Consider the following 26411-nt stretch of genomic DNA (forward strand, 5'->3'; position numbering starts at 1 on the left):
CAGGGGCATTGTCACTCGTGTCCCCCCCATGGCCACAATAACAGGAGGTCCCCAAATTCCCCATGGTGACCCCCCCAGCCATGGCTGACAGTCCCTGGGGAGGGTTTGGGGGGCTCTGATGGGGCTGGGGGTGTCCTGTGGGTCCATCCATCCATCTGTCCTTCCCTGTGTCCTTCCTAGAACCACCCCCTCCCCAGATACTCCATCCATCCATCCATCCATCCATCCATCCATCCATCCATCCATCCATCCATCCATCCATCCGCCCCAAAATTCCCCAGCAGCTTCTTCTCACCCTGTTCTGCCTCACATGGGATTCCTTGCCCCTTTGGGAAAAGGAAGAATTTTTCCCATCCCTGAGGCTTTTTTCCAGCACAAAGCAAGCCAGTCCAAGCCTTATTCCCAATTTTAGTTGAAAAATAAAGTCAAGATCACTCTCAGCAGCCTCCACTGGGATACAGAGTGGAGGGAGAGGGATTTTTGTTCTCCATTGGGAATATTCCACCTCCACCCCAGTGCTCCTGAGGCAGAGGCTGGTGTGGAACCTGGTTCCTGAAGCATGTCTGGGTGGATTGGCCTCCACAGATCATGGGAATGCAGAAGCCAGCATGGCAAAGTGTGGAAAACAGAGTTGAGGGGACTCATCCTCCATTCCCTGCAGGTGAATTTCCCTTTTCCCAGGGGAAATTTCTCATGGAAACAAAGAATTCCCCCTGGGAGCACGGTCACCTTTGGGGCTGGGAGGGAAGGGGCCAAGCTGGAGGCAGGGCAGTGGCTAGGGAAGGGCTGGGTGGGGTTGTCACATCTTGGGGAAGCTGGCCAGGTTGGCCACACCGCAGGCATTGTTCATGTTGCGGGCCAGGAGGACGTAGCCCTTGTTGCCCCATTCCTCGCCCCAGCTGCAGGGTGGAAAAGCAAAACCTGAGCCTCTGGAAGACCCCAGACCACCTGCAATTCCCAAACCATCCTAAAGCCTGTACCTGTTCTTGATGATCCAGTGCTTGGTGCCTTTCTGTGCCCCGTAGCCCACGGCCAGCACGGCGTGGTTGATGTTCTCCGCGTTGCAGCTCTCGTCGTAGTACACGCCTTGGGGACACAGCCGGCGTCACCACGAGCGCCTCAGCTCCCTGAGCAGCCCCCTGAGCTCCCCCCAGCCCCTCACCTCGGCTGTAGAACTGGAAGGAGGGCAGGCTGGCATCGATGCCCACGGAGATGGGCCCAATCCTGGCCACCGCCCTCTTCAAAGCCTTCTCGTTGCCCTCGGGGATCTCGCGGTAGCCGCGGCACTTGGCCGCCTTCCCGGTGGGGCTGTACATGCAGCTCTCGTCCTGGGAGGGGCCAGGAAGGGCAGGTGAGGTGGGGATGGGAGGGACGCAGGGGGCTTTGGGGCCGGCACCCCTCCCACCTGGCCGATGTAGGGGTAGGAGTCCTCGGAGTCGATGCCGCGGTTCTGGCGGACGTACTCGAAGGCGTTGGTCATGTAGCCGCCGCCGCAGCCGTCGTTGTTGGCCACGCAGTCCACCAGGTTCTGGGGGCTGAGGGACAGCAGCTTGCCCGTTTTCCTCTTCAGCTGCCCCTCCAGGGCACCCACCGAGCTGAAAGCCCAGCACGAGCCACACTGGCCCTGTGGGGACACGATGGGTGACACCAGGGTGACACACTGGGGTGGCACTGAGGTGACGCTGAGGGCACACCCATCTCACCTGGTTCTTCACAGGGGTCACGTAGCCTTTCTTACGCCAGTCCATGGCAGCTGGGGCTCTCTCGCTCCAGTCAGGGACAAAGAGGGTCTCGTTGTGGCGTCGGTGACCTCGGGGCACCTTCAGCCCTGTCATTGTCCTCACCACCTCCTCGCTGGTCTGGGGAAGGAACCCCGGTGGGTGGGAGCACCCAGAGGTGCTCAGCCCCCCCTCTGTCCCCTGCCAGGGACACCCACCATGTCACCCAGGTGGTTCATGGCCAGCTCGAAGGTGTGGAGGCCCAGGGAGTGCTCCAGGTTGTGGGTGTTGATGTATTTGAGGTTCTTCTCCCAAATCAGCCTCCGCGTCACCTCGTCCGCCTGCGCCGGGGGGAGACGGTGCTGGGACAGGGTCCTGCTTGTGCCCCCCACCCTGGGGACATCTTCCACCCTGGGGACATCCCTGGGGGTGTCCCAAACCCCATTCCCCCCATACCTGGCCATTGTATTGCTTGTGGTGGGTTTTTTTCCACAGCTCCCACTGCGCATCCAGTTCCTGCTCTGGGTGCAGCTGGGCCGGAGCCGCAGGGACCAGCAGGGCCAGCAGCACGGGCCACCACATCCTGGGGACAGCCTGGGCGCTGGGAGGGGACACAGAGTGAGCAGGGGGGCCAGGACCCTGTGCTCACCCTCCTGTGGGACTGGGACCCCCTGCACACCCTGATTTGGGGCTGGGACCCCCTGCACACCCTGATGTGGGGCTGGGACACCCTGGCTGGGGACTGGGACCCCTTCCTCCCTCGATTTGGGGCCAGGACCTCCTGCACAACCTGATTTGGGGCTGGGACCTCCTGGCTGGGGATTGGGACCCCTTCCTCCCTCGATCTGGGGCCGGGACACCCCCGCGGGCAGGGCTGGCCCGGCGCCGGCATCACATGAGCCGGCACAGCTGGTTCCCGTTACCGCTCCGGCTCGTTCGGCAGCCCCAAGCCGGGAGGGGGAATTTTGGGATGCAGAGGACGCAGGGGGGGATATCCCAGCCCTCCTGCCCCTCCCTGCTTCACCCACCGCCCCCCAGCCCCCCGCGATGGAGCAGGACCCGCGACACCTCCCCGAGCTGGGAACCCCCAGATCTGCTCCATGTACCGTGCCTCAGTTTCCCTTTTTGTCCCCCATTCCCACTGGGATCCGTTTCCCTGGGATGAAACCCACCCAGCGCCCCCCGGGGGACCCCTCCCCGCCGCTTACCGAGCACGGAGCCGTCGGTGGGAGCGCCGGGACGGGGCCTGCGGGAGCCGCGGCCGCTGCGCTTTTTATGCTCCCGGATTGAGGAAGTTTGGAGGCAGCCGGAAAATTTTGGCAAGCGTCGGGTTTGGATGGGCTGGAGGGAAGGAGGGGACGGGGAGGGGGACGAGGGGGCCGCCCCGGCTCCACGTGATGCTGCGGGAGCGGCTGAGTCAGCACCGGCACCGGGCTGCTGGCGGCTCCTGTCCCTGGGATGTGCTCCGGTTCTCGGGACGCGCTCCTGTCCCTGGGACCTTCTCCTGTCCCTGGGACCTTCTCCTGTCCCTGGGATGTCCTCCTGTCCCTGGGACCTTCTCCTGTCCCTGGATCTTCTCCTGTCCATCCCTGGGATGTCCCCCCACCCCAGCATCCTGCCCTGGGGACACCCTCCTGTCCCAAGGATTCTGGCCCCAGGGACACCGTCCTGTCCTGGCATCCCAGCTTGGGGATGTCCTGCTGCCCTGGGGACATTCTCTTGCCCTGGTCTCCCACCTTGGGGACATTCTGCTGCCCTGGGGGACACCCACCCTGTCCCCAAGCCCTCCCCGTGTCCAAATCAGACGGGGTTGAGCACACACTTCCCTCAGGAGCAGCCGGACACGGCAGTTTGGGGACATCCTGTGACAGCAGGCACGGAGGACAGGACCCCCCCTCTGTCCCCAAGCCGGGGCTGTTCCCCCCGTGCCCAGTCTGGGGGTCCCTGGCAGGGGGAGGAGCTTCCTGCAGTGACTGTCACCTCATCACGTGGCACCAGAGCCACCCCAGACATGTCACACTGGGGACAACGACATCACCACCACCACTGTCACCGTCACCCTCCAGCCACGGGAACAAGGACAGAGCCAGGAGGGGACAGGGGGGGATGGAGCAGCACAAGGTGGGGATGGGTCACTGTCACCCCTTCCCCTTCCCCACGGGGGTCCCCAAGACAGGGGCCACCCCCTGTGACCTCCGTGGGGACACAGAGAGGGGACACAGAGGGGGCTGAGTCACCCCGGGGCTCCAGGGCACAATCATCCCCTGGAGCACGAGGCCCTGACGTGGCACCGAGTGACCGGGCACTGGGGACAAACGGGGACAAACTGGGACAAACGGGGACAAACTGGGGAGTACGAGGGGGTTTGGGGGGCAAAAAGAGAGGAGGAGGCTTAGGGGGGAAAATAGGGGAAAAAACAAGGAGGGAGCAGGAGTTTGGGGGCCAAAACAGGGAGGGGATGGGGATTTAGGGACATTCCTCCATCAAAGAGGCAGAAATGAGACAAAGGTTGGAAAAAGGGAAAAAAAAAAAAATCTCTCTGTTGGAAAATCTCTGCAGCCCAAAATCCACCTGGGGCTGGGACACACCTGAGGGGGTTCAGCTCCTGCTCCCCCAGGACATGGGGGATAAAATTCCACCCCAGGACAAACAGTGGAGTTCCCAAAGAGGGGGAAAAGGGCCCAACCTGTCCCCTGTCCCCCCAAATCCCTGGGAACCCTCCCAGCCTCTCCCCATCCTCCTTCCCAACAGCTTTGGCTGCTCCAGCTCCCAGGAACTGGAAAATTTTGGGGGGGGATTCAGCCACAGGACCTGGAAGGGCTCAGGGAAATGGGAATTTTCCTCCCCCTTTAAGAACTGAAGGGCCCAGGATGTGATGGATGCTGGAGAGGTTATTGCAGGGAACAAACTCCCAGCATGTCTTCAAATGGGATGTTCCCATTTATCCATAAATTTAAAATAAAATTAAAAAAAAAAAAGAAACAAAAACCCCAATTAAAACAAAACCTTCAAGTCTTAATTTTCCAGAGGGAAAAGGAGAGGGAAAAATAAAGGTTCCTGCTCCACTTACAAGAGGAATCTCTCTGGGCTGGTGACACAAAGGTTTCAGATTTTAGTCAGGACTGACAGCTCTGGAATCAGCTCTTGAAAAAAAGGGGGGTTTCCCCATTTTTGCCCTCAAGCAGCAGAGAGAACACTCACAACCAGCCTGGGGGGCCCAGAGCCCCCCACAACATGCAGGGAAAAGGGGGGAACACCCACATTCCATCCAAAACAAAACCAGGAACACTTGGGATCCTTCCCCAGCTGCTGTTGTGCCAAATTTCCTTCCAAGTCCAACTCTGAAATTCATTTTCCTGTTGGAATTGAAGCAAGAGGGAATCAAATGGTTCTTCCAGCCCCTGAGGAGAGCAGGGTTGGCCACCAGTTGTTGTTTTTTGTTTGGTTTTTTTCCATGGAAAAAGCCAGAAGATTCCAAGTCAATGTTTAAAAATTAAAAATTTATATATATAGATATATTTATATATATAAAAAAATTTCATTCTGTTCCCTACTTTTCCAGCTCTCCTCTTACTCTTTGTCATTTGGCAACAGGATCATCCCATGGCAGGAATTCTTCTTTAAGGAGGTGAGTGAGCAAATGTAGTGAAATTACACAGTTCCTCAGCAATTCCCTGGAAAATATCTCAAATCCAGGGATTCTCCTCCATCCAGCTCCAAAACGAGGACAAGGAACTCACCTACATGGGACAAAATTCCATGGAGCAGGTTTTATCCCAAAATAAACCTGTTGGAACATCAATCTGTGGCAGCACAGAAACCATCAGCTGGAAAATGGATTCATCCAGAAGAAAGCTACATGGGTAATATTTTTATGGCTTGTTAATTATCCCAGGGTAACGAGGGGGGGTCATGGGTCACACTGATTTCATTGCACAGTTCACAGGAGAGAGAAGATTCCAGATAAAACACAGGAATCTCCACGTGGAGCACCCTGGACTGGAGACGCTGTAACAACCCTCCAAAAGCAGCCAAAATTCCTCCAAAAAGGAGGAAAACACTGGCTTGGAACACGGATTCTTACTCAAGCATCCTCCAGGATTGTGTTTACAGGGATAACACTTGGAAGAGTTCCTTCCAGTATTGAAAAATTCCAATAGTTTTGTGTTTTATAGAAAAAAGTCACGGCAGAGAACGAAATAAAAACAGTCAAAAGCCACCTTAAAAAGTCTGGAAGGGCTGTCTGTGATCCAGACAGGAATCCCTCCCCAGAAAAAATCCACTTGGGAGCAGCTCTGGGGCCTTCAGCCTCGTGGCACTCAGGTCCTGAAGCTTCCAGAACAATCCCACATGGAGGAGGTGCCCAAACCACCTCGTCCTCCAAGGCCATCCCTCCTCAGAGCTCTGCTTCCAGAAGGTGGGAAGTGTTCACACAGTTCCTTGAGAAAAAGACTCTGCTGTTTTTCCTTTACATGTGGATGTTGTAGAGAGCTTTGTGCTGTCTCCCCTAAGGCTTGTTTTATTCAGAAAAAGAAGGGAATATGTTCAACTCTGGGAATTCTTCGTTGTTGTAGTTGGGGCCTTGGTCCCCCAACATGGTCAGCATGTCCTGTGAGGATACAAGGAGAGGGTTTAGGATCCAGACTGGAATATCAAGGGAGGTTTAGGTTGGAAATTAGGGGGGAAGGCTGGACTCCATCCCCAGAGGCTTTTCCAACCTCAACAATTCCATGGCTCCATGATCGTGTGGGTAATTTAATCATGGGTTTGCTGGAATGGATACTGTGGACTAAACTGCTTCCTTTCCCAAGGGAACACAGGGTCTGTGTCCAAGGGAAATTTAAGGAGAGAAGCAAACTGAAGCTATAATCACCAACTGCTGGGAAAGCTGGGGTGAGAGGATTATGAATTCACAGGAATTTTTAAATTTTCATTGGACTGTAGGTTTTGGGGTTTTTTTAATTAATTAGAATTAGAAGGGTTAATCCAACTAGAATTTCACACTGATCCTGCAAAAGATCAGATACAAAGCCAGTCCTGCCCTCTCCACTTCCAGCTCCATCACGTTATCCAGGAGTTTGGCACCTCCCCAGCTGATCTGAACCAGAGGAACAAGCTCTGGCTGCTTCAAGACCAGCGGATCCCACCAGATTGGGAGGTTAAAAAGCCCCATCTTACTGGGAAGACCTCGGGCTGGCTGGGCTGGGGCTGCTGCACGTGCTGCTCCCCGGGTGCTGGGCCGTGGTGCTGTCCCTGCCACTGTGGCCACATTCCCACGGCGTCGGCGGCGCGGGGCTGGAACGGGGCCGGGCTCTGGGCTGCCTCTGTGGCTGCTGGACAGAGAACACAGGCAGTGAGTCACCCCTGCTCTGGGAACGGGGCTGCTCCAGTGCCCTGATGGGACTGGGAAGGGCAGGGCTCTGTGTGGTGACAGGGCAGCAATTCCTGCCACAGGAATTCAGGTGTTTGCTACGGGATAGAACAAAGAGACTCCCAGAGGGGTTTTTTCCTCACAGTCAGCCTTAAAATGCTGAGATGACCCCAATTATCCCAAGCTGGGAGGGATCCACAAGGACCCAAAGTCTAACTCTATGGTTGAAGGATGATTGAAGGTGATCAACATCAGCTTCAACTCTGCTCCTCACATTCAGACACTCCCAAAATCCACCAAAAAATGGTGGAGAGCACTTCCCACCACAGCTGGATGCTCCCAGGGGTGTTTTGCCCCCCCAAGCCCCACTCACTGAAGCCTGTGCCACGGCTGGCCAGGGCTGGGTACGGCGCCGTGGTGGGAGACGCCGTCGATCCCGGCGCTGCCATGGAGCTGAAGGACGACGGCGTGCCCTGGAATGTCCCCATGCCAAAGGAAGGAGGTCGTGTCTTCACTGTCTGAGATGCCACTTGCTGTAAGAGAGGAAAAACACAGCAGAGGAAGAGGAGGCACGGCTTCACGCCGACCCTCAGCTCAGGGAGGAGCTGCTGGGTTAGCCCCGCAGGAGGAAGCAGCGCCAGAGAGTGGGAGCAGGATGGCTGCCCGTGGAGAGAAGGGGCTGGAAGGCAGCAGGGAGCCTGCAGCTGAGGGTCTGGGCTGTGCTACCTGGGCTGTGAACACCGGCCGTGTCCCTGGAGCCCAGGTGGTGCCGCTGACCTGAGCTGGGCTGGAGTGCCGGGAGATCTGGGACAGGATCCGGCCGGAGGGCGAGGGCTGCTGCTGCTGGATGATGTTCACTGGAGGCACCATGCTGCTGCTCCTGCAACACAACACGTGGCTGAGGCACTCACAGGAGGAAAAGGCACCAAACCTTTCTGCTCAAGTCATTGGTGAAGGGAAATGAGCCCAATAATTGATGGGAAACTGCCCAGCGGTCACCCCTGAGTGTCCCAAGGATGCGTGGATGTGGCACCTGGGGACAGGGGTTAGTGGCAAACACAGGGTTAACAGCTTGGTGATCCCAGAGGGCCTTTCCAACCTAAATGACTCATGATTCCACACTGGGAAACAACTGAGAGGGTTGTGGGCACAGCAGAGGAAACAGGGAATGGGCAGGAGCTGGGCAGGTGAAGGCTCACCTGAAGTTCTCAGCAGGCCGTGCAGCAGTGAAGGTGTTGCCCTGGGCAAAGAGGGGAGGGTTGGCTGGCATGGTGCTGGCAGGGATGGCTTTGCTCTCATCTGTGGAGAGAGCACGAGTCATTTTTGGGCTGGGACATCTCAGGAACGGGGAGAGAAGCAGTTGGAAGAGATGTGTCTGTGTGAAGGAACACTCCTTGGTTCCTCCTCCTGACAATTTTGTTAAATCCTGTTTAATTTGATTTCTTTTCCATTTTCTACTGAACTCTCATGGATTTTCTCTGGAGTCAGAGCATCCACTGTAGACTGGGAGCAGGGAGAACTGCTCCACAGGGGACAAGCAGGAAAAACGTGACCAGGGCAGGCAGGAGGAGCTGACCTGAGCTGCTGACCCACCTGTGCTGATGCCAGGGAAGATCTCCCCGAAGCGTGGGTCCCTCTCCTGGCTGAACAGGCTCTCAGCCTTCTCCAGGGGCTTGCTGTGCTCGGGGCCAGCAGCACTCACGGGCTGGACAGGTACCTGGGGAGGGACATGGGGCTGCTCACACCTCAGCACAGAGGAGGTGAACACAGGCCCAGCCACTCCTGGGATTCTGATGTGTTTTTTGGGATAGCAGGGCCATTTAGGATGCACAGTCACATCCCTGGAAGTGTCCAAGGTCAGGCTGGACAGGGCTTGGAGCAAAGTGGGCTGGTGGAAGGTGTCCCTGTCCATGGCAGGAGGTGGAAGTGGATGGGTTTTACAGCTCCTTCCAACCCAAATTATTCCATGTTTCATGATTCCACATGATAAATATTGGAATTGAGCAACACCCAACAGACACCTTACCCTAAAACCTCACCTCAACCTGGTGCCACCACCTTTAAACCCCCAGCAAAAGTGTGACTTAAACAGAGCAGGACAATGAACAGGGAGTGCCCAAATCCCTCTGGACTCACCTGTGAGTGCTCATAGCCAGCCAAGCTCTCCCTTCCTGGGCCCACTTCCAGCTCTGCCTGAGGTGGCTGCTGCTGCCTGAAATAGAAAGTGTCTGTGACTGGGGAACACAAGATAATTCCCAAGGGAACAGCTCTGGGTGGTTACACCAGGGATTTGTCAGCCTGGAGTTCCTGGCTGCAGAGAGGGGAATTTGGGAATGAAGGGTGTGTGAGGAGAAGGAGGAAATGGAAAAAGGAGCTGAGCTCCTCCTGACCTTGAGGGCAGTGGGGCTGTGCCCATGTCCAGGGGAAGGCTGACGCTCTGCCCCAGCTGAGGCCTTGGCATGGAGTTTGCCAGGGCAGGCCGGGACTCCTGGCTCGAGTTCCTGCAAATCAAACACAGAAAAAAGAGATTTAAAAAGTCCCAACTGGTAGCAAAGCTGGGTCCTGTGTGTAGCAGGGTGTGGCTGGCTGGGATAAGATGCAAAACCCCACTTGAGTGAAAGGGTTTTTGAGTGAGTTTCCACCTGGTTTCCTTGAAAGGTGGTGCCATGGAATAGGAGGCTCCCTCCTCCACACTCAGTCCCTGCACACCTCAAACACAACCACACAGACACTGCTGCTCTGCTCTGGACTTCCACAGGGATTTTTGGGCTCTGGATGTGGGAATGGCTGTGTGTGGAATGAAGAAGTTCAAAGAGAAAGCTCTGACATGGGGCAGGAAATCAGGCTTGCAGCAGATTTCAGCTCTGCAGGGATGCAGTGCTACTTTGCCTCATGGCAAAAAAATCCCGGATTTCCCTTCCCCAGGCAATCCAGCCTTCTGTTTGTCTGCTGGAGCTGCCAAGCCTGCAGCTCCAGATCACACACAGGCACAACTTCTTGGTCCTTGCAATGGGTGTGAAGCTCTTGGAGCTCCCTCATGGAAAGAGAGAACAGCTCTGACCATTCCCAAAGATGGGAAGGCTGTGACAGGAATCCAAGAGCATTCTAAGGCAGATTTCACTCATTTCAGGCACTGCTGGAGCCACATTTTGGCAGCTTGCTAAGCCACACAACAAGACAATTCCTGCACTTTGTAGCCCTCCAGTGCCTGGCACATCCCAGTAGAGAATGGGAGCCGGAGGGACTTAGGAACTTCTCCAGGGTTGTGCAAATTGATGGAGGGAGGCTGAGGCTGCCCAGCTCTGGGTTGCTGTGGACTGAGAGCCCCTCTGCACCACTCACTTGACGTTGGTGTTGGTGCAGATGATGTACTCGATCTCATCCGAGTAGGGGTTCTGGAAGGTGAACGAGCTCGTTCTCATCCACAGCCACTCGCGGCTCTTGGATCGGAAGCGGAACATGACCGACAGCACCTGCCCTTTTAACTTCACCACCTAAAAACAAAATGGAATCACACCAGTAGCACCTGATCAAAGGTGGGGAAGAGTAACCTGAGCACCATTTCCCCCCCCAGACCCCTGTGATGGCCCTTTGCCTCAAACCTGGACCACCACATCTCAGCCTTCCCAAACTACATGGCACTATTCCCTTGGGACAGCTTGATTCCTAAAGGATCCAGAAGGGGAATCTAAAATCCCCTTGTTTTTTGCCTTCACTTCTCTTATCTCTTTTGCACTGGTGAGATGTATGGAAAAGCCTCCAAGAAATGAAACACATGCTGTAGCTTCCCATTCCAACGGTTTGGAGCAATGGATATGAGCAGCTGGTTTTTGGAGTCATGAAACCACAGGGGCAGCCTTACCTGCCCTGCCACCAGTCCAAGGCCCTCAGAAATAACAGTAACGACAACAGGGCAAGAAAACCACCTCCACTGCGGGTTCTGGGCCCTAGAGATGAACCAGGGTTTCAGCCAAGTCAAGCAGGCACTTGGGAGCCACATCCCTGGCCCTAAAAGCCAACTGGACCAGCAGCCAGAGCTGGAGTTAAGACTGGATTCAGGAGTTAAGACATCAGATGGTTCTGTTTCATTTTTGCATTCAATGATATGACTAAATCTGCAACTGTTTGCACAGGAGAATTATCTAAGCTTTGTTTTTATTCTTGGTTTTCCAGTCAATTTTGTTGTTTTGCAAGCACCAAGCCATTCCAGTGTCGGAATGAGCTCCAATCTGAATTCCACCCTGCATGCAAAGGGCAGCTGTGATGCTTTTACCTGCTGAAAACTGTCCCGTAAAAGCTGTTGGTCTTCTGGATGGCAGAAATCCACAATGTCTTTCCCCAAGAGTTCCTATTTTTCAAGGAATTGGGAGAGATTGAGTCAGTTCATCTGGCAGGCAGATTCCATAATTAATCTGTCTTTGGACAGGTAGTTCCTGCTCCTTCCCCCCAAATCCCTCTTACACAACCCAAGCACAAGAGGCTGGTGTGCTGTTTTTTAAAAGAAAAGCACAACAGCTGTTGATTCATGTTTGATCTTTAACTCAATTTGAGGCAAAAATGGCTTTAATTGACATTTGACATAATCCAGAGACACCCAGCCTTGCCATGATCAAAGGACTTGGAAAAACACATGGAAAAGCAACCAGTGGAGAAGAAACACATGTCTGGGTTAAGCCCTGGGCATGGTTTACCAGCTCTGTTGGACAAGCAGAGCCATGATGTAAGAAGGAAAAGTAAATTTAAAGAGCACTTTTTTATTAAAAAGCTCCTGAAGGTCCTCACCTGGGGCTGGTATCCCACGGTGGCCACGCACCGGTGGTCGATGAAGGTGAAAATTCCTTCGGTGTTGTGTCGGGAGATGAACTCTGTGGGCTGGCAGACATTGTTCATGTCTGTGCAGTTGGGGGAGCTGGTCACCTGCCAGGGACACAGGGACAGTCACCAACCCTCGCTGGCCCTGAGCTGCCAGCCCTGCACTGGGATTTGTGGCCATCAGGGAATGTTTTCAGACAGAACAGTTTAAATCTGGGGACTACCAGGACAAGGCAATGTTGGGAAAGGGGAACAGGGCACTCACCTGGAGCCTGCCAATGGCCACCAGGCAGAACTTGCTGCCCTGGCCAGCGTCAGGGTCATCATCAGGCAGGGAAACACCTGGGAAGGGAGGACCAAAAATTCCAGCAAGGTTAGTACAGGAAAAAATTCAGAGGAATGGATTCAAGACATCTCTCTGCCCTGGTCTGTAACTCAGTACTCTTCCCCATGAAGGGATTTTGTAAATTAAGGTGTCCACCCCTCCCTTTTTTCACCAGAAGGAATGAAAATCTCTGAATTTCAGCAAAAGCTGCACATCAGACAGTTCAATACTATTTTCATCCTCTGCTGCTTCACCTGCAAAAATTAAGTCAATCTTAAAATAAAAGTCATAGATGTGTTTGCAAAGCATTTCCTGGCACATTCAGCTCCTGGAATGGCAACTTTAGACCATGTGTTCCTAAACCCAGCCCACCTGAACACAAGGTGGATTGTTACCTGCTGGGGGCCAGGCTTTGATGTAGCCTGTGCAGTGCACAACGACGTAGTGGGGTTCTCCATCCTTGGCTGCACCTAAACCATTCCTTGGGAGAGAGAAAGAGGTTGTGCTGCAGTGGGAGAAGGTGAGGCAAGGTGTGTTCAGCTGTGTTATTTATGTGTTGTATATATTTGTATGTTATTTATGTGTCATTTACCTGCAGCGATTCCTCATGAAGCTCAGACGATTGACAGCGACCGGATCCACAGAGCTGTTGCCACACCTGCACCAGGGTTAGAAAGGATTTGATCTTTCTTCATCAACATGGAAATAATCTGGACATCTTGAACAAGAAGAATTTCCATCCCACAAACCCCTCATTCTGCAGAACTGAAACTAATTGGATCTTCTACAACAAGAGGGCAAACAAACATTTTGAGAACTTGAGTGTAGGGAAAGCTCAGCCATGTTCTGTCACGTCTACATCAAAATGAGCCCAAAAAAGCTGAAATAAAAGCATGGAAGGGCCAGGTTTAGGGAGCAAGTCTGGCTTTAGGCTCAGAGATTTTCCCAGGGAATTCCTTCCTACCTCATCCTGCATATGAAAGATCTCCTGGAGCCCATGCACATCCTCATGGACTGCTGCCCTTCCTTCTTCACAGTCCCCGTCTTCAAATCGAGGATACGACCTAAAAAAAGGAAAAAAAAAAAGGAGATGCTGCTGCACTGGGAGTCCTTCCAGCAAGCCAGGTGTGGTGCCAGGTGATGTAGTGGGAACTGGCAGGACACGAGTGTCACTGGTGGTACCTTTAGATGCACTCTCGGGGGGGGCTGCAGCATCCTTGGTAGAAAGGCACCAGGGCTTGGTTCCCTCTACAAAGGGAAGGATTTAATCCAAGTCCTCTGCAGGCTGTCCCAACCTGCCAGCCCCTCACGTGCCAGCCCTGCCTGCTGTACCTGTGAGGGCGTTCTCAGAGGTGGAGAGCTGCTCCCTGAGCTTGCCCACATCGTCGGGGTGCACCTGCTCGTACAGGGTGCTGCCGAACCACTCGGACTGAGGCTGGTTCAGCACCGGCGTCACCGAGTCCGACACGTACACCACGCGGCCCGTCTCGCACGACACGATGAACAGGAAGCCATCAGCTGCCTCCAGGATCAGGTGTTTGAGCTCCTGCAGACACACAGACATCTCCCAGCTCATCCCTGTCACCTGTTTTTTTTTTAATTTTTCTAAGCCTTCTAATGTTTATGTTCTTATAACGAACATTCTCGCACATTTTATGTAAGTAACCGATTGTTTCGCGTTCTTTTATAGAAGAAGAGAAATTTGATAAACTGTTAAGTTTGTCCAGTGTCATTGGACAATCCACTGTCACTTTTAAAAATCTATAAATGTTAGAATCAGAAATTAAAAACATTCTTTTTACCTCAAGAAAGGTGCTTGTACGCCTTGTGTTATTTCATATCCTACAACAACACACCCTATGTTTGGACTTTCTCCCCCCACTCATAATTTAATTTTCCCCTCTGATTGCTGCAATTCCCACAAAGCAGCATCAGGCCAAGACCAGAAGCCTTCAGGGACACCTTACTGTGACCTTCCAGGACCTTAAGGCCACTTAATAAAAAGAGGGACTCCAAGATCAGAAGGCTTCAGGGACACCTCACCATGACCTTCCAGGATCTTAAGGGGGCTTAATAAAAACAGGAAAAGGGATTTTTTTAGGTGGGCAGAGACTTGCTCGGTGAAAGAGACTGACATCTCTCAACTCCACAGCCAAAACCATCCTGGGTTTCGGCTTTTTCCCCCCTCCATCATTTAATTTTCCCCTCTGATTGCTGCAATTCCCACAAAGATTAGAAGTTTTCAGGGACACCTCACTGTGACCTTCCAGGACTCTAAGGCCACTTAACAAAAAGAAGGGATTTTTTTATATGGGCAGAGACGTGGTCAGTGATAGAGGTTGACACCTCTCAACTCCACAGCCAAAACACACCCTGGGTTTGGGCTGCAATTCCCACAAAGCAGCATCAGGCCAAGACCAGAAGGACCTTCGAGGACCTTAAGGGGACTCGATAAAAAGAGGAAAAGGGCCTTGTTGTGTGGGCAGAGACCTGGTCGGTGAGGAAGGAGGGTTTGTAGGTGCCATCCGTGGAGGTGTTGCCGGTGCCACGCAGGGATTTCATGTGGGACACGGCCATGCGCAGGATGGTCAGCTTGTCCGGCTTGCGGGCCAGGGCGCTGCACGTGGGCACCATGTCGGACAGCTCCGTGATGTAGGCTGTCATCTTGTTCCTCCTCCTGCGCTCGATCTCGCTGTGGTTCTCCCTGCCAGAGGCCCAGGAGGAGAAAAGGAGAGAGGTGAAGCTGGCAGGGGTGGGAGGTTTGTGTGACACACACACACACAGACGCCGTCGGGATTAGGATCAAGCCTCACATGCTGGGCGTGCACAGGGAATGTGGAGACAGGGCAAGGAGGAGAGGCTACACCTGGACCTTCCTCGAAGTCACAGCAGCTCCTTGGAACCTCAGGACAGTGAGGACCTGGGCTGACCTCCCCTATCCACCACACAATGCTGCAGGAAGCAAAGGAGCTGCTCCCAAAGCAGGGTCACCTCAATACTGTCCATGTGAGGGTGGATGAGATCACCTGCACCATCAGACCCACCAGGTCTGCAGCTAAAATTTGGGCACCTGCTCTTCTGGGCAAGCTGGGCAGGTGGGAGGTGTGGGAAGGAGCTCTGAGGCTCCTTCCAGCCCCAGCCACACCAGGATTCTGAGTGACCTGAATGGGCTGGGTCTGACCTTGCAGTGTTTTTGAAGCCACCTCTCGGTGACACCAAGAGCCCTCTCACCACCACAGCTCCCAAGCAGGTTACACCTCATTTCTGCACAGATCATCAAGGCCAACCCCAAGCTAGGCAGACCAGGAGCAGGCAACACCTGGGTGGTGGCACTGAGACCACTGCTGCCACCTAAAGAGGCTCTTGGCACCCCTTTGGCTCCCATCAGTCCCACAGACCAGAACTTGGTTTTTTTATCCAGGATGCATCATTTAACTTGGATCCTAAGGTGGATTTTCCAAAACAGAGCTTAAAAGCCAGGTTTCCTCTACAGAAGGATGGATCATGTGCAGAGAAGCACATGGTGGGAAGTGAAATGTGATGGAAGTGTTGGAAGGAGCAAGGAAAGGCAGGTGAATAAACAGGATAAATACAAAAATGGAGCATTTATCTATGAGGTGTGTGCAGACATTCAGTGACCTCACCTTTGAATCAGCCTCTAAACTCACAAGCTCAGGTGTGAAAAACAAAGATCCCTCAACAACAAAAGCTACTGGGGAATCACCAGACATTTCCATTTCACTCTGCCACAAGGAAAGGATGGGAGAACTGGGATTGTCCATGCTGGGGACACCTCTGTGCCTTCCTGATCTCCTCAAACATTTCAGCACAACTCAGTGCAGTCAGCACTGGGGGGGTCAGGTTTTGGTTTAAAGACAAAACTGCCCAAAACTGGGTTAAGTCTGTAAGGTGGGAAATGAAGGGCACAGGTGTCCTCAGGGCTCATTCCTGGTGGTTTCAGGCACAGCCTCTCATTAATTACTAATAGAAACTCATTAATTACTAATAGAAACGAATAGAAAATTACTAATAGAAACTCAGGGAAATAGTAAATCCTGTTTGCAGTGACACCACATTTCCTGGAAGGAAAACACCTGAGCTAACACAGCTTTTCCTGCCTGTTCTGAGAGTCCAACAGCATTTCCAGCACACAAAACCTTCCCAGATGGACAACCTGGGACCCAGGACAAGAGCAACTGAATTTAGCACAGGTTAGCAAAGCTACAGGTGAAAGCAGGAGCCCTACCCTGTGGCCTTTGGTAAAGAAATCCTTTCATGTATTCCCTAAAAAGGTTCTTCCAAGGATGAGGTGTGCCTTTCCTCAATGCCTTTCCCCTCCTAATCCCAATTCCACAGCCATTTCCAGGAGTTTGTTAAATCCTCTGCAGCAGATGAGGGAAGGAGGGAAAAAAATAAAATAAAAAAAAAGAGAGAGAAGGGATGCCTAGAGAAACATTAAGGAAAGGAAAAACTCTGCTTGTCCATGCTTGAAATCTCCATTCTCCTACCTGGCAAGTCTCTCCTTATCCGCTGAACTCTGCTCATCATCAGACCTAAAAATAAAATTAGCCAGCTAAGCTAAAAATGGAAAAAAGTTGAAAGAAATGGAAAAAAAATGGAAAGATGGACTAGGAAACCCAGCCTAGGGACAGGTCTGTTTTGCAGAGGAGCAATTCCATAAAATAAAACAGTCATTAGTTTGCAACATTCTACATCCAATTGGTGCCTGATGTGTTGGAGTTTCAAAACATTTTCTGAGGCTGTGACCTAGTTCTGATTTGCTTATTTCTAATATTAGAAGGATTCTGATATTTCTAACAGATTTTTTATTTGCTTGACTTCAGAAGGACTCAAACCATTTAAAAAGCTGGAGAATCCCAGCCTGGAATTCCCTGTAACCCTTTGGGAGGTAACAGCAGGACTGCCCCAAATCCTGAGGGCATTTCTGGGCCCCTCCTGGGAAATGGGACATTCATGGGCTGGAACATGTCCAGAGAAGGGAATGGAGCTTAAAATAGCTGTAAAAATCCTATGGGCTCAGTCCCAACACTCAGAAATACAGTCAGACACCAAAAACTGGTCAAAGTATTCCCTACAATCTCCAGAAAATCCCCAATTTGTAGAGTTTCTGTGTAATTCCCTCCAGAACACACAAATCCCAGTTTGTGCCAGGAAACCCTGTTCAAGGAAAACTTGTACTAAGCAGGAAACTTGAAATCTCTGCAAGTTTCTTGAGCAGGAGAAAAGCATGAGAGTCCAAGGGCAGAGCTGAAAGGAATGGTGAAAAAGAGGAATGTCATTATCACACTCAATGAACTGCTCCAAAAACCATCAAGGATTATTGTGGATCCCTTCAAAAAAAGATGGTTGTGAGAAGGGAGCTGCAGGATCCCTCTCATATTAAGGTTTTTTGGCACAAAAAGCTTTTAAATCATCAAATTCTTACCTGGCAAATCTCTCTTTATCGTTTGGCATCGGGTCATCATCACATCTAGGAGAAGGGGGAGAGGTTAAAGTGTTTGCACTTCCTTCTTTCCCCAAAAAAACAGAGAAAACAAGGTTTAAAAACTGCCACAAAAATGTCTGGGGTTAAAAATGGTCAATTTATTGTGGGCAGTGCAGGATAATTCACTGATCACCCCAAATTGCACTTGGAAGATAAAGGCAGCCCAAATCAGGACCTCCATCCAAGGGTTTCTCTTGGAAAATCCCACATTCATCATCCTGAAACCATCCTTAAAGCACAGGCATGCAGGGAATTCTGGAATTGGAGTTATTTGGAGTTTTTATTGCAGTTAACTCCAGTATCAGTGGAGTTATTCAATCCTAAACCACACAGCGAGGCTACAAATAAATGACACAAGATATTCCAACTCTTCTGTGCTCCATATGGACCATGAGGAGATCCTCACAGCCTTGCCAAGTCCTCAGGGATAAGGATGTCTCTGGAACTGAAGCATCCTTACAGCAGATGAGGATTAATTAATGTCAAAAGCCACAGAGACGGAGGAATATTGCTGAATATTGAGGAACTGGAGCAATTCCCACTGCTTCCAGAGAGGAAAAGCCACAGGAGCAGAGAGATCCTGCTCCACAGAAAACACACAGACACAGCTACAGGAAAGAAAATTCTGGATGCCATGTTCTCCCTCACCTGAGGAATTTACTGTTCCCTTCTCCATCATCATCAAAATCGAGCCTGAAAAACAGAAAAAAACATAACTGCTAACCAAGTGGTTTCTCCTTTAAATTACTTTTCTGTCTGTCCCCATGGATGAGTCCTGAAAGGAAAAATTAAGTAATCCCAATGCAATTTAGTCTTCCTAATGTGAAACAACCAACAAAGTTTGGAAAGGGGCTTCTTTTAGGTGTCTATTAGGAGCAGAGGAAGAAAAAACAGTTCCAAAGGAGGAAAACCCATTTGGAGCATCCACTGAATCCCAACTTTCTGTTCCAAAAGCCTCCAAGGAGAATCAGGGACCTACAGATGGAACATTCCCAGTTTAAAAGCATGGATTTGGTGCATTTAAAATTAAAACAAAACAAAAAAAGTGGAGGGTAAAAACTTCCTGGAGTTAAAGTTCAGTTTGCGCAGTGTTTAGGGACAAAACCCCACTTCTGACCAGTTCATGTGGAAGGACAGAAGAGTTTTCACCTTTTGGGATGGAAAACTGTGGATGCAGCATGGGGGGAGCTGCAGGGGAGTGGGAACAGCAGCAAATGGGGCTGGAAAAAAGAGTTTCAGTGACTGGGAGGGGTGCAGAGACAGATTTCAGTTTGCTCCAAAATTACGAGGCAATTTCTCGTGCCAGAAATCTGGGAACAAGCACTCAACTCCCTTTGAATTTGAATTTGCAAAGGCATTTTTAGCAAACAAAAAGCCTCCCACAAGCACATTGTGGCTTCCCCCCACCCCTCCCAGGGACAGCACAGCTGCAAAGGTTGGAATAAGGCTCCAAAATCCAGATTTTCTGTTCCCCCAGGCCTTGCTCTCAATCCTTGGTGTGTATTTGTTCTTTCTATGAGGTGCAAAGTTTTTAGTCCCCTCTGAATATGTCACTTTGAGGAGTAAGGACACCATACTTACTGTTCTTTAAGTGTGGTAAAAGTAACAAAATAATATCTGTAAATACAGATTTTTCAGGCTACTGAAAGAAGGGAGACATTTATGTATGATAAATTTATAACTGATACATATATAAATTTATAATTGATAAAATTTTCTTGCTGTAAATGCAATCAAACTTCACAAGTATAATGTAAGTGCCCATTGAGGTGGACAGAGAGTTAGAATAAATGAAAATTCAAGTATAACCAAGCTCACACAATTCAGTCAAAGAGAAATGCAGATTTAACCTATAATTGCAAGACAGAATTGTGATGTATGTCATAAAGTCAAATGTTTGCACAGAAATATTGAAACGGTAGCTGACCACAAAGGGAAAGGAATGGACAGAGCCCACCTGAAAGAAGCAGGACACTCCTCAGAAGCAGCCACAGCTCTTTCTGGAGAACAAAACTCCCTCCAAAGCCCTTTTCCCCCCGCCCTCACTCACCCAGGCCGTCTCTTGCTGGGTCTCTGAGCTGCTCCAGCCTGGGCTCCCGAGCCAGCGCTCCCGGAGCCGACGGCTGCACCCAGCGAGGACACGTCGGATGCCATCTCTAAACAGGAGTGGAAAAATCACAGAAATCAACCAGTTTTACTTGCAAACCCCTCTGCTTCAGTGCAACACTCCCCAGTTAGGAGCTGTGTGCCAGCATCTGCCGGGGCTGCGTTTGGGGCAATGGCCTCTCATCTGCTTCCTCAGCTGCAGGAGAGCTCAGGCTGCCAAAATCCAAGATGTGGTTTGGGATTTTTGGGGAGAGGAGGAGCCTGCTGGGAGCAGGGAAGGGGCTGAGGCTGCAGGAGAGCTCAGGCTGCCAAAATCCAAGATGTGGTTTGGGATTTTTGGGGAGAGGAGGAGCCTGCCGGGAGCAGGGGAGGGGCTGAGGCTGCACCACGGAGGAGGGAGGAGGAGCAGAGCTGTTTGTACAGAATATTCTGCTTGTATAGAATATTAAAGAGCCCATAATTAGAATGTACATTTGTAAAACTAATAATATAATATAGTATAATACAGTATAGTATAATATAGTATAGTATAATACAGTATAGTATAGTATAATACAGTATAGTATAATATAATGTAATGTAATATAATGTAATGTAATATAATATAATAGTATAGTATATAATAGTATATAATACAATAGTATATAATAGTATATGATAGTATAGGATAGTATATAATAGTATATAATGCATAATATATATTAGTACGTAATACAAATAACATACTATAATAATAGAATAGACTATATGTTATTAGTTATATTATATTATTATATAATATACAATATAATATAACTAATAATATATATATAATATATAAAATAATATATTTGTAACAATATACATTTGTAAAACTAGGAGCCATCTGGACAAGAATCATGAATGTCTCTTCATATTAGATATCCAGCTGGTAGAGACATTATCATAATCTCACAAAACCAGATTTTTACAAAATATGCTTTAGAAAGAACCCTGACTTTCAAAAACCTAAAGAGCAAAGAGTAATGTAGGGATGTGTTAACAGAATATGTCATCAACAACTCTCATTCCACATTCTAAAACAATTTACTGAAATAAAATCACGTTTTCCTGATGACACAGCCTGCAGAGGGTTCACTGCCCAATCTGAGACAAAGGATGAACCCAAGTGCTCACAAAACACTTCCAAACCCATCGTTGTTCACTGGGCACTGCTGCTGCTCACCAGTACAGACCAGTGGCACCAGTACAGACCAGTGGCACCAGTACAGACCAGTGGCACCAGTACTGACCTGTGCTCTGCCACCAGGGCTTGGGGCACCCTGGGTGAGGGGGAGGTGGCCCAGGTGATGTCCATGGTTCCTTCCACCCCCAGCCAGGCTGTGATTGCAGCATTCCATTTCCCTCTATTTCCATTTTCCTGTATATTTCCTGTATCCCATTTTCCCTGTATTTTCCCCGTGTATTTTCTGTATTTCCATTTCCCTGTATATTTCATATACTTCCATTTTTGTGTATTTTTCTGTATATTTCCTGTATTTCCATTTCCCTGTATATTTCCTGTACTTCCATTTCTGTGTATTTTTCTGTATATTTCCTCTATCTCCATTTTCCTGTATATTTCCTCTATCTCCATTTTCCTGTATATTTCCTCTATCTCCATTTTCCTGTATATTTCCTCTATCTCCATTTTCCTGTATATTTCCTCTATCTCCATTTCCCTGTATATCTCCTGTATTTCCATTTTCCTTTATATTCCCTGTATTCCATTTTTCCATATTTTCCTGTATACTTCCTATATTTCCATTTTCCTGTATTTTCCTCTATATTTCCAGTATTCAATTTTCCTGTGTATTCCCTGTATTTCCATTTTCCTGTATTTTCCTGCATTTTCCTGCATTCAATTTTTCTTGTATTTTCCTGTGTATTTCCTGTATTTCCATTTTCCTGTATTTTCCTGTATATTTCCTATATTTCCATTTTCCTGTGTATTTCCCTTTTCCTGTATTTTCCTGTACATTTCCAGTAACAGTCTGCAGTTCAGAGCTTGCTCAGTGTGGTTTATGCTGAATTTACACCCCAGCATCACCATCTCCACCACAAACTGAGCCTGATGCAGCTCCCAAACCACTTCTGCTTTATCAGAGTGAAGGGGACCCCAAACCACCCAGACACCCCCAAAAACCCCAAATTTGCCTTCCCAAACCACCCTGAGCAGCACCCAGAGCAGCTTGGGCAGGAACAGCCACAACTGGGGGGACAAAGTGAAGAACTGAGGTCAGGTTTAATGAATCAGGGAAAAAAATGGGCTTTAAATTGGGGTTCCCAATTCTTCTCCACTGCCCAAAGCCAGATTTCAACCCAACAATAATTTAATTTCACTTCCAGAATTGCATTTTGGTTTATTTACAGCTAAAAGTGGAGCTGTACAATCACCTCAGTGGTGTGCCTGGGCCTCCCAGCAAACACACTCCCAAATTTCTGCTATTTCTGCCAAAATTAAATATATTTTACCCCCATATTTTACCAAAATAACCTTCCCAGCCTCTGTGCCTGCCTGTTTTGTTTCCCTCCAAGCAGCTGATGTTGCTGAGGAATTTTTTCCTTGCAGATCCATAGGATTTCCCAGGGGTGACTACAGTATGGAGCAAGCATCCAGCTCGAGGCTTGGCAGCTGAAGGAGCCAAAAACAACAATCCCAACCAAGAGCAGCAACAAAACACCAGGATCCTCTCTGCTCTTCTAAAATACATCTGGAGAACAGCAAACCAGAGATGGAAACCCTTCCCCATCTCTTTTCTGCTCGATTTGGGAGCACTCAGATGCTGCTGGCAAGTCCCAAGGTGACATTCAAGGGTTTTGTTGGACAAAATGAAGTTTTCAGTGGGGATAAAGCAGGCCAGGAGGGTTCCTCATTTTCCCCAGCCCTCTGTGAACATGAAATGAACAGAAATGAAGTTTCTGGAGCACAGAGAATCCCTTTCCTGAGGGGAAGGAGTTTCCGCTCGGGGCAGGGGAAGGAAGTGACACTGAGCTGTTCTCTGGGCCCAGCTCCATGCAGGGACACACAGAAAACTGATTTTCAAACCTTTGAGATGTCCCAGGAGCCCAACACGAGGAACATTTTCCTCTCCTGGTGTAGGTGGAAGGCCAGGACAGACCCTGAGGTTGGGCACCAGGAGCTGGCACTGCTTTGGAGTGGGCACAGCCCCCCAAAAACCAGGGCAGGGAGAGCAGAGGGAGGGAAATACACAAGGAGATTGTTAGAAGAAAAAATTCTGAAGAATTCGCACAAATAATGAGAAGGGAAGAGCTCTGGCTTTTTCCTCCTTTGGGATTTCCAGGAAACACACAGAAACATAAAAACTCCTTCCCAATTTCTGTCTTCTCCCCATTCCAAACACCGAGGTGAATTCCTGGAGCCCAACATTCATCCCATGAGGAACATTTCCCTCTCCTGGTTTAGATGAAATACCAGGACAGACCCTGAGGTTGGGCACAGGACCTGGCACCACTTTAGAGTGGGCACAGCCTCCCAAAACTCAGTGACAGCACGGGCAGGGAGGGAAATACACAATCAGTAAACATGGAGATATTAGAAGAATAAATTCTGAAGAATTCTCACAAATGATAAGAGGGAAGAGCTTTGGCTTTATCACCATTTGGGATTTCCAGGAAACACACAAAGATTCCTTCCCAATTTCTGTCTTCTCCCCATTCCAAACACCGAGGTGAATTCCTGGAGAAGTTTTCGCTCCCTGGGAGGAGGATGGAGCCAGGAACAACGAAATGAGAGGAAACAGCCCCAGGCTGTACCAGGGCAGTTTCAGGATGGGTTTGAGGGAAAATTCCCTCCCAGAAAAGGCTGCTCTGCAGTCACCATTCCTGGAGGTGCCCAGTTTGGAAATCCCAGGTGTTTTTCCAAAATCCTGGCTGGGTCTGTGTCCCAGCCCTTCCCTGCCTCCCCACACCATGTGCTGCAGCTAATTAAGGCCAGAAGGGAGCAAATGTAAACCCCAACCCCCACCAGTGCTCCAGGCTCCCAGCCCAGCTCTCCTGGGAAAGGCTCTGCTGCAACCACTGGCATCCCAACAGGGGAAAAAAGGCTCCAAAATAAAATTGCTGCAAATATTCCCAGCTGTGATTTACGCTGCAGATTTCATGTGCATTTTTATTGTACAAAACCGGTGCTTTTTGCTGCAGAAGCTTCCAGGAGGGGGTTAATTGCCAGGCTCACGTTTGGATAACAAATGTCACAAGTTTTGCTTTAAATTCACCCATTTGTGATCTCCTCAGATAAAGCAGCCTTAAAAGTACTCTGCATTTCACTCAGAAGTAGAAGGCTTTGGAATTTCTGCTTTTATGGTTTTTTATTTACAAAGCATCTCAGTTTCTGTGTCTGGGGTACATTAAATTGATTTTTTTTTTTTTGAAGTAGGAGGTTTTTAGCTTGTTTGAGTTCCCCATGAAACGCCAGCTCAGCACTTTCATCCCCATGGGAACTTTCTCCAAGAAGAAATATAGAAATTAAAAAAAAGAATGTTTCTTCCATTGCTAAGGGGTGAAATGAAGACATTCTGGGTATTTTGGGGCATTATCCAGCATTCCTCGGAGCCCTGAAATCAATTTTTTAACTCTTTAATGAAAAGAAGACCCACGTTATTTGTGAGAAATCTTCAGAATTTAATCTCCCAATAATCTCCATGTTTACTGCTTGTGTACTTCCCTCCCTCTGTGTAAAAGTTGGTTACTCTGCCCATGATTATAAATATTAAACACAGATGTTGAAAATTCTTTCTCATTTCTTTCAAAATTTAAAACTTTCTTGTGCAAAAAACCACGGAACCCTGAGGACTCCACTTCCACAAATGTTTGGATACCCATGAGTATCTTACTCGATGAGGCCCCAGTGGGTTTTTTCACCATTAAAAGCCACAAAACCTTCCTGAAACGTTAAAATAAAACCCCAGAATCCTTCAGCAGTGTCATTGAACACTCCTGGATAAACCTGAGTGTGTCTCAAGCCACAAAGAACAAGCTAAGACTAAAAAAAAAACCCCAAAACACAAACAAAGCTCAGATTCTGATCTCAGCCACCACGCTGTAAATCCATCACGATTTCACGGGCGCTGGTTAATCTGGATACTCAGCTCAGAGTTTAGCCAGAAAATTGATAAAATCAGATCTTTTCTGGCAAGAATCAGGGAGCAGCAGCTCGCAGCTTCCTGTGCACAGGGAGTTGAGGGCTCTGGGGAGCAGCGTGAGGAACCGGGGCTGAGGGAACACCGCGCTCCAGGCCCTCCCCTGCTTCACACAGCTCCCAGAAACATTTGTGCAAAACCTTCACACCGGGCCGGCACTTTGTGCTGCGAGTTAGGAAAAACCTCAGCGAAACACAGCTGAAAAGGGGGTAGGAGCCGTCAAGGAAACAAATCCAAAGGAGTGATGATGGAAACCCAGGGCAGGGACCTCAAATCCACATCGAGGGTCCCTCATTCCACCGGCTCTGCGGGGACCCCCGGCCCCAAACACCCCATATCCAGATAAACACAGCCCTGACCCCTCCGGGGTGCCCCATCCCACTGTGCCATTTCCCCCTCAGCCCTTCAGGAGCCTCCTCACGCCCCTGCCAGCCCCTCCAGGGCCCCTTCACCGCCCTCAGAGCCCCTCATGACAACCCCCGCCCCTGAGGGTCGCCCTCAGCTCTGGAGGGCCAGGGAGAGCCTTTGGGTCCTCTCAGACCCCCCTGTGCTCCCCCTCAGCCCCCCATGCCCTCCCCGGGGCTCTCAGCGCGCTCCCCAGCCCCGCTCGTGCCGCCGCGGCCGGGCTCACCCGCGCTGGCGGCGGTGGCGGCCATGGCGGGGGTCCCGGGCCGCCCCCTCCTCGCTCCGCTCCGCTGATCCAAGATGGCGGCGCAGGAAAACCTCCGCCAGCCCCACGGCCCCGCCGGGGCGGGGGCGGAGCCAGAGCCATGCCTGCTTTCTATTGGTTAAACCGGGGGGCGGGGGGAGGGACACGGGGAGATGTGGCGCTGCTATTGGTCCAGGCGGAGAGCTGGGGGCGGGGACAAGCGGAGGGCACGGCTGGGGGCGGGGCGAAGGTGGTGAGGTCCCGCCCCCACCGAGAAGGAGGCGGGGCTTCTCGAGGGGGCGTGGCTATATTGGTAGTGTTGGTGACGTCACGTAACATTGGGATTATAATTAGGATTAAGATTAAAATTAAATTTCGGGTTGAAACTGGGGCGAGATTGCGGCTCTAAAGCACTGAGAAAATCACAGACTGCACATGTGATTTGGGTGAGAACTGGGATTGGAATTGGAACGGGGTTCTTTTTGTCAAGACTGGGATTTGGGGCCACCAACAGAACCCCACAACTCATCCTTTGCTAAAAAATCTCTGTAAAACCCCCACAGCCCAGCTCTTGGGGTGTCAAAGTTATGCTGTCTTCCCAAAGTGATCGTTATTTCTCTCAGAGGGGGAATATAAAGAAGTGAAGGAGATTTTTGGCGTATTTCGGGTGTTCTGGGGTTTTCATGAAGCTATCTTGCAAAATCCAAACAGGCAGGTCAGTTCAATGGATTTTCCAAGAGTTTT

The 26411-nt window shown here is 50.3% G+C and overlaps 2 protein-coding genes across 9 annotated transcripts; both read right to left on the reverse strand.

Moving 5' to 3' along the window:
• Positions 1–394: 394 nt before the first annotated feature.
• CTSK (cathepsin K) lies at positions 395–3076 on the reverse strand. Its single transcript, XM_063176140.1, has 8 exons — positions 2927–3076; positions 2175–2319; positions 1937–2059; positions 1704–1859; positions 1406–1624; positions 1163–1328; positions 981–1086; positions 395–899 (listed from the first exon to the last, which is right to left on the reverse strand). Exons 2-8 carry the CDS (start codon positions 2298–2300, stop codon positions 800–802), a joined length of 996 nt encoding a protein of 331 aa, XP_063032210.1. The 5' UTR covers positions 2301–2319; positions 2927–3076; the 3' UTR covers positions 395–799.
• Positions 3077–5197: 2121 nt separating this feature from the next.
• Positions 5198–25734, reverse strand: ARNT (aryl hydrocarbon receptor nuclear translocator). 8 transcript variants are annotated; one of them, XM_063176671.1, is made up of 23 exons: positions 25650–25734; positions 19783–19888; positions 18381–18425; positions 17673–17717; positions 16735–16779; positions 14717–14930; positions 13559–13772; positions 13409–13474; positions 13191–13290; positions 12819–12884; positions 12622–12707; positions 12167–12243; positions 11872–12006; positions 11363–11437; positions 10432–10583; positions 9480–9590; positions 9226–9301; positions 8683–8806; positions 8289–8388; positions 7867–7969; positions 7463–7622; positions 6897–7051; positions 5198–6327 (listed from the first exon to the last, which is right to left on the reverse strand). In XM_063176671.1, the coding sequence occupies exons 1-23, from the start codon at positions 25672–25674 to the stop codon at positions 6238–6240; spliced, it is 2370 nt and encodes a 789-aa protein (XP_063032741.1). In that variant the 5' UTR covers positions 25675–25734; the 3' UTR covers positions 5198–6237. The 8 variants fall into 8 exon arrangements, with proteins under 8 accessions (XP_063032741.1, XP_063032739.1, XP_063032738.1 ...); XM_063176669.1 differs by having other exon boundaries at positions 6897–7048; positions 7816–7969; XM_063176668.1 differs by having other exon boundaries at positions 7816–7969.
• Between the last annotated feature and the right edge of the window lie 677 nt (positions 25735–26411).

The sequence above is a fragment of the Melospiza melodia genome, chromosome 25 (genome assembly GCF_035770615.1).
Source record: "Melospiza melodia melodia isolate bMelMel2 chromosome 25, bMelMel2.pri, whole genome shotgun sequence".
In the NCBI taxonomy this organism is placed as follows: domain Eukaryota; kingdom Metazoa; phylum Chordata; class Aves; order Passeriformes; family Passerellidae; genus Melospiza; species Melospiza melodia.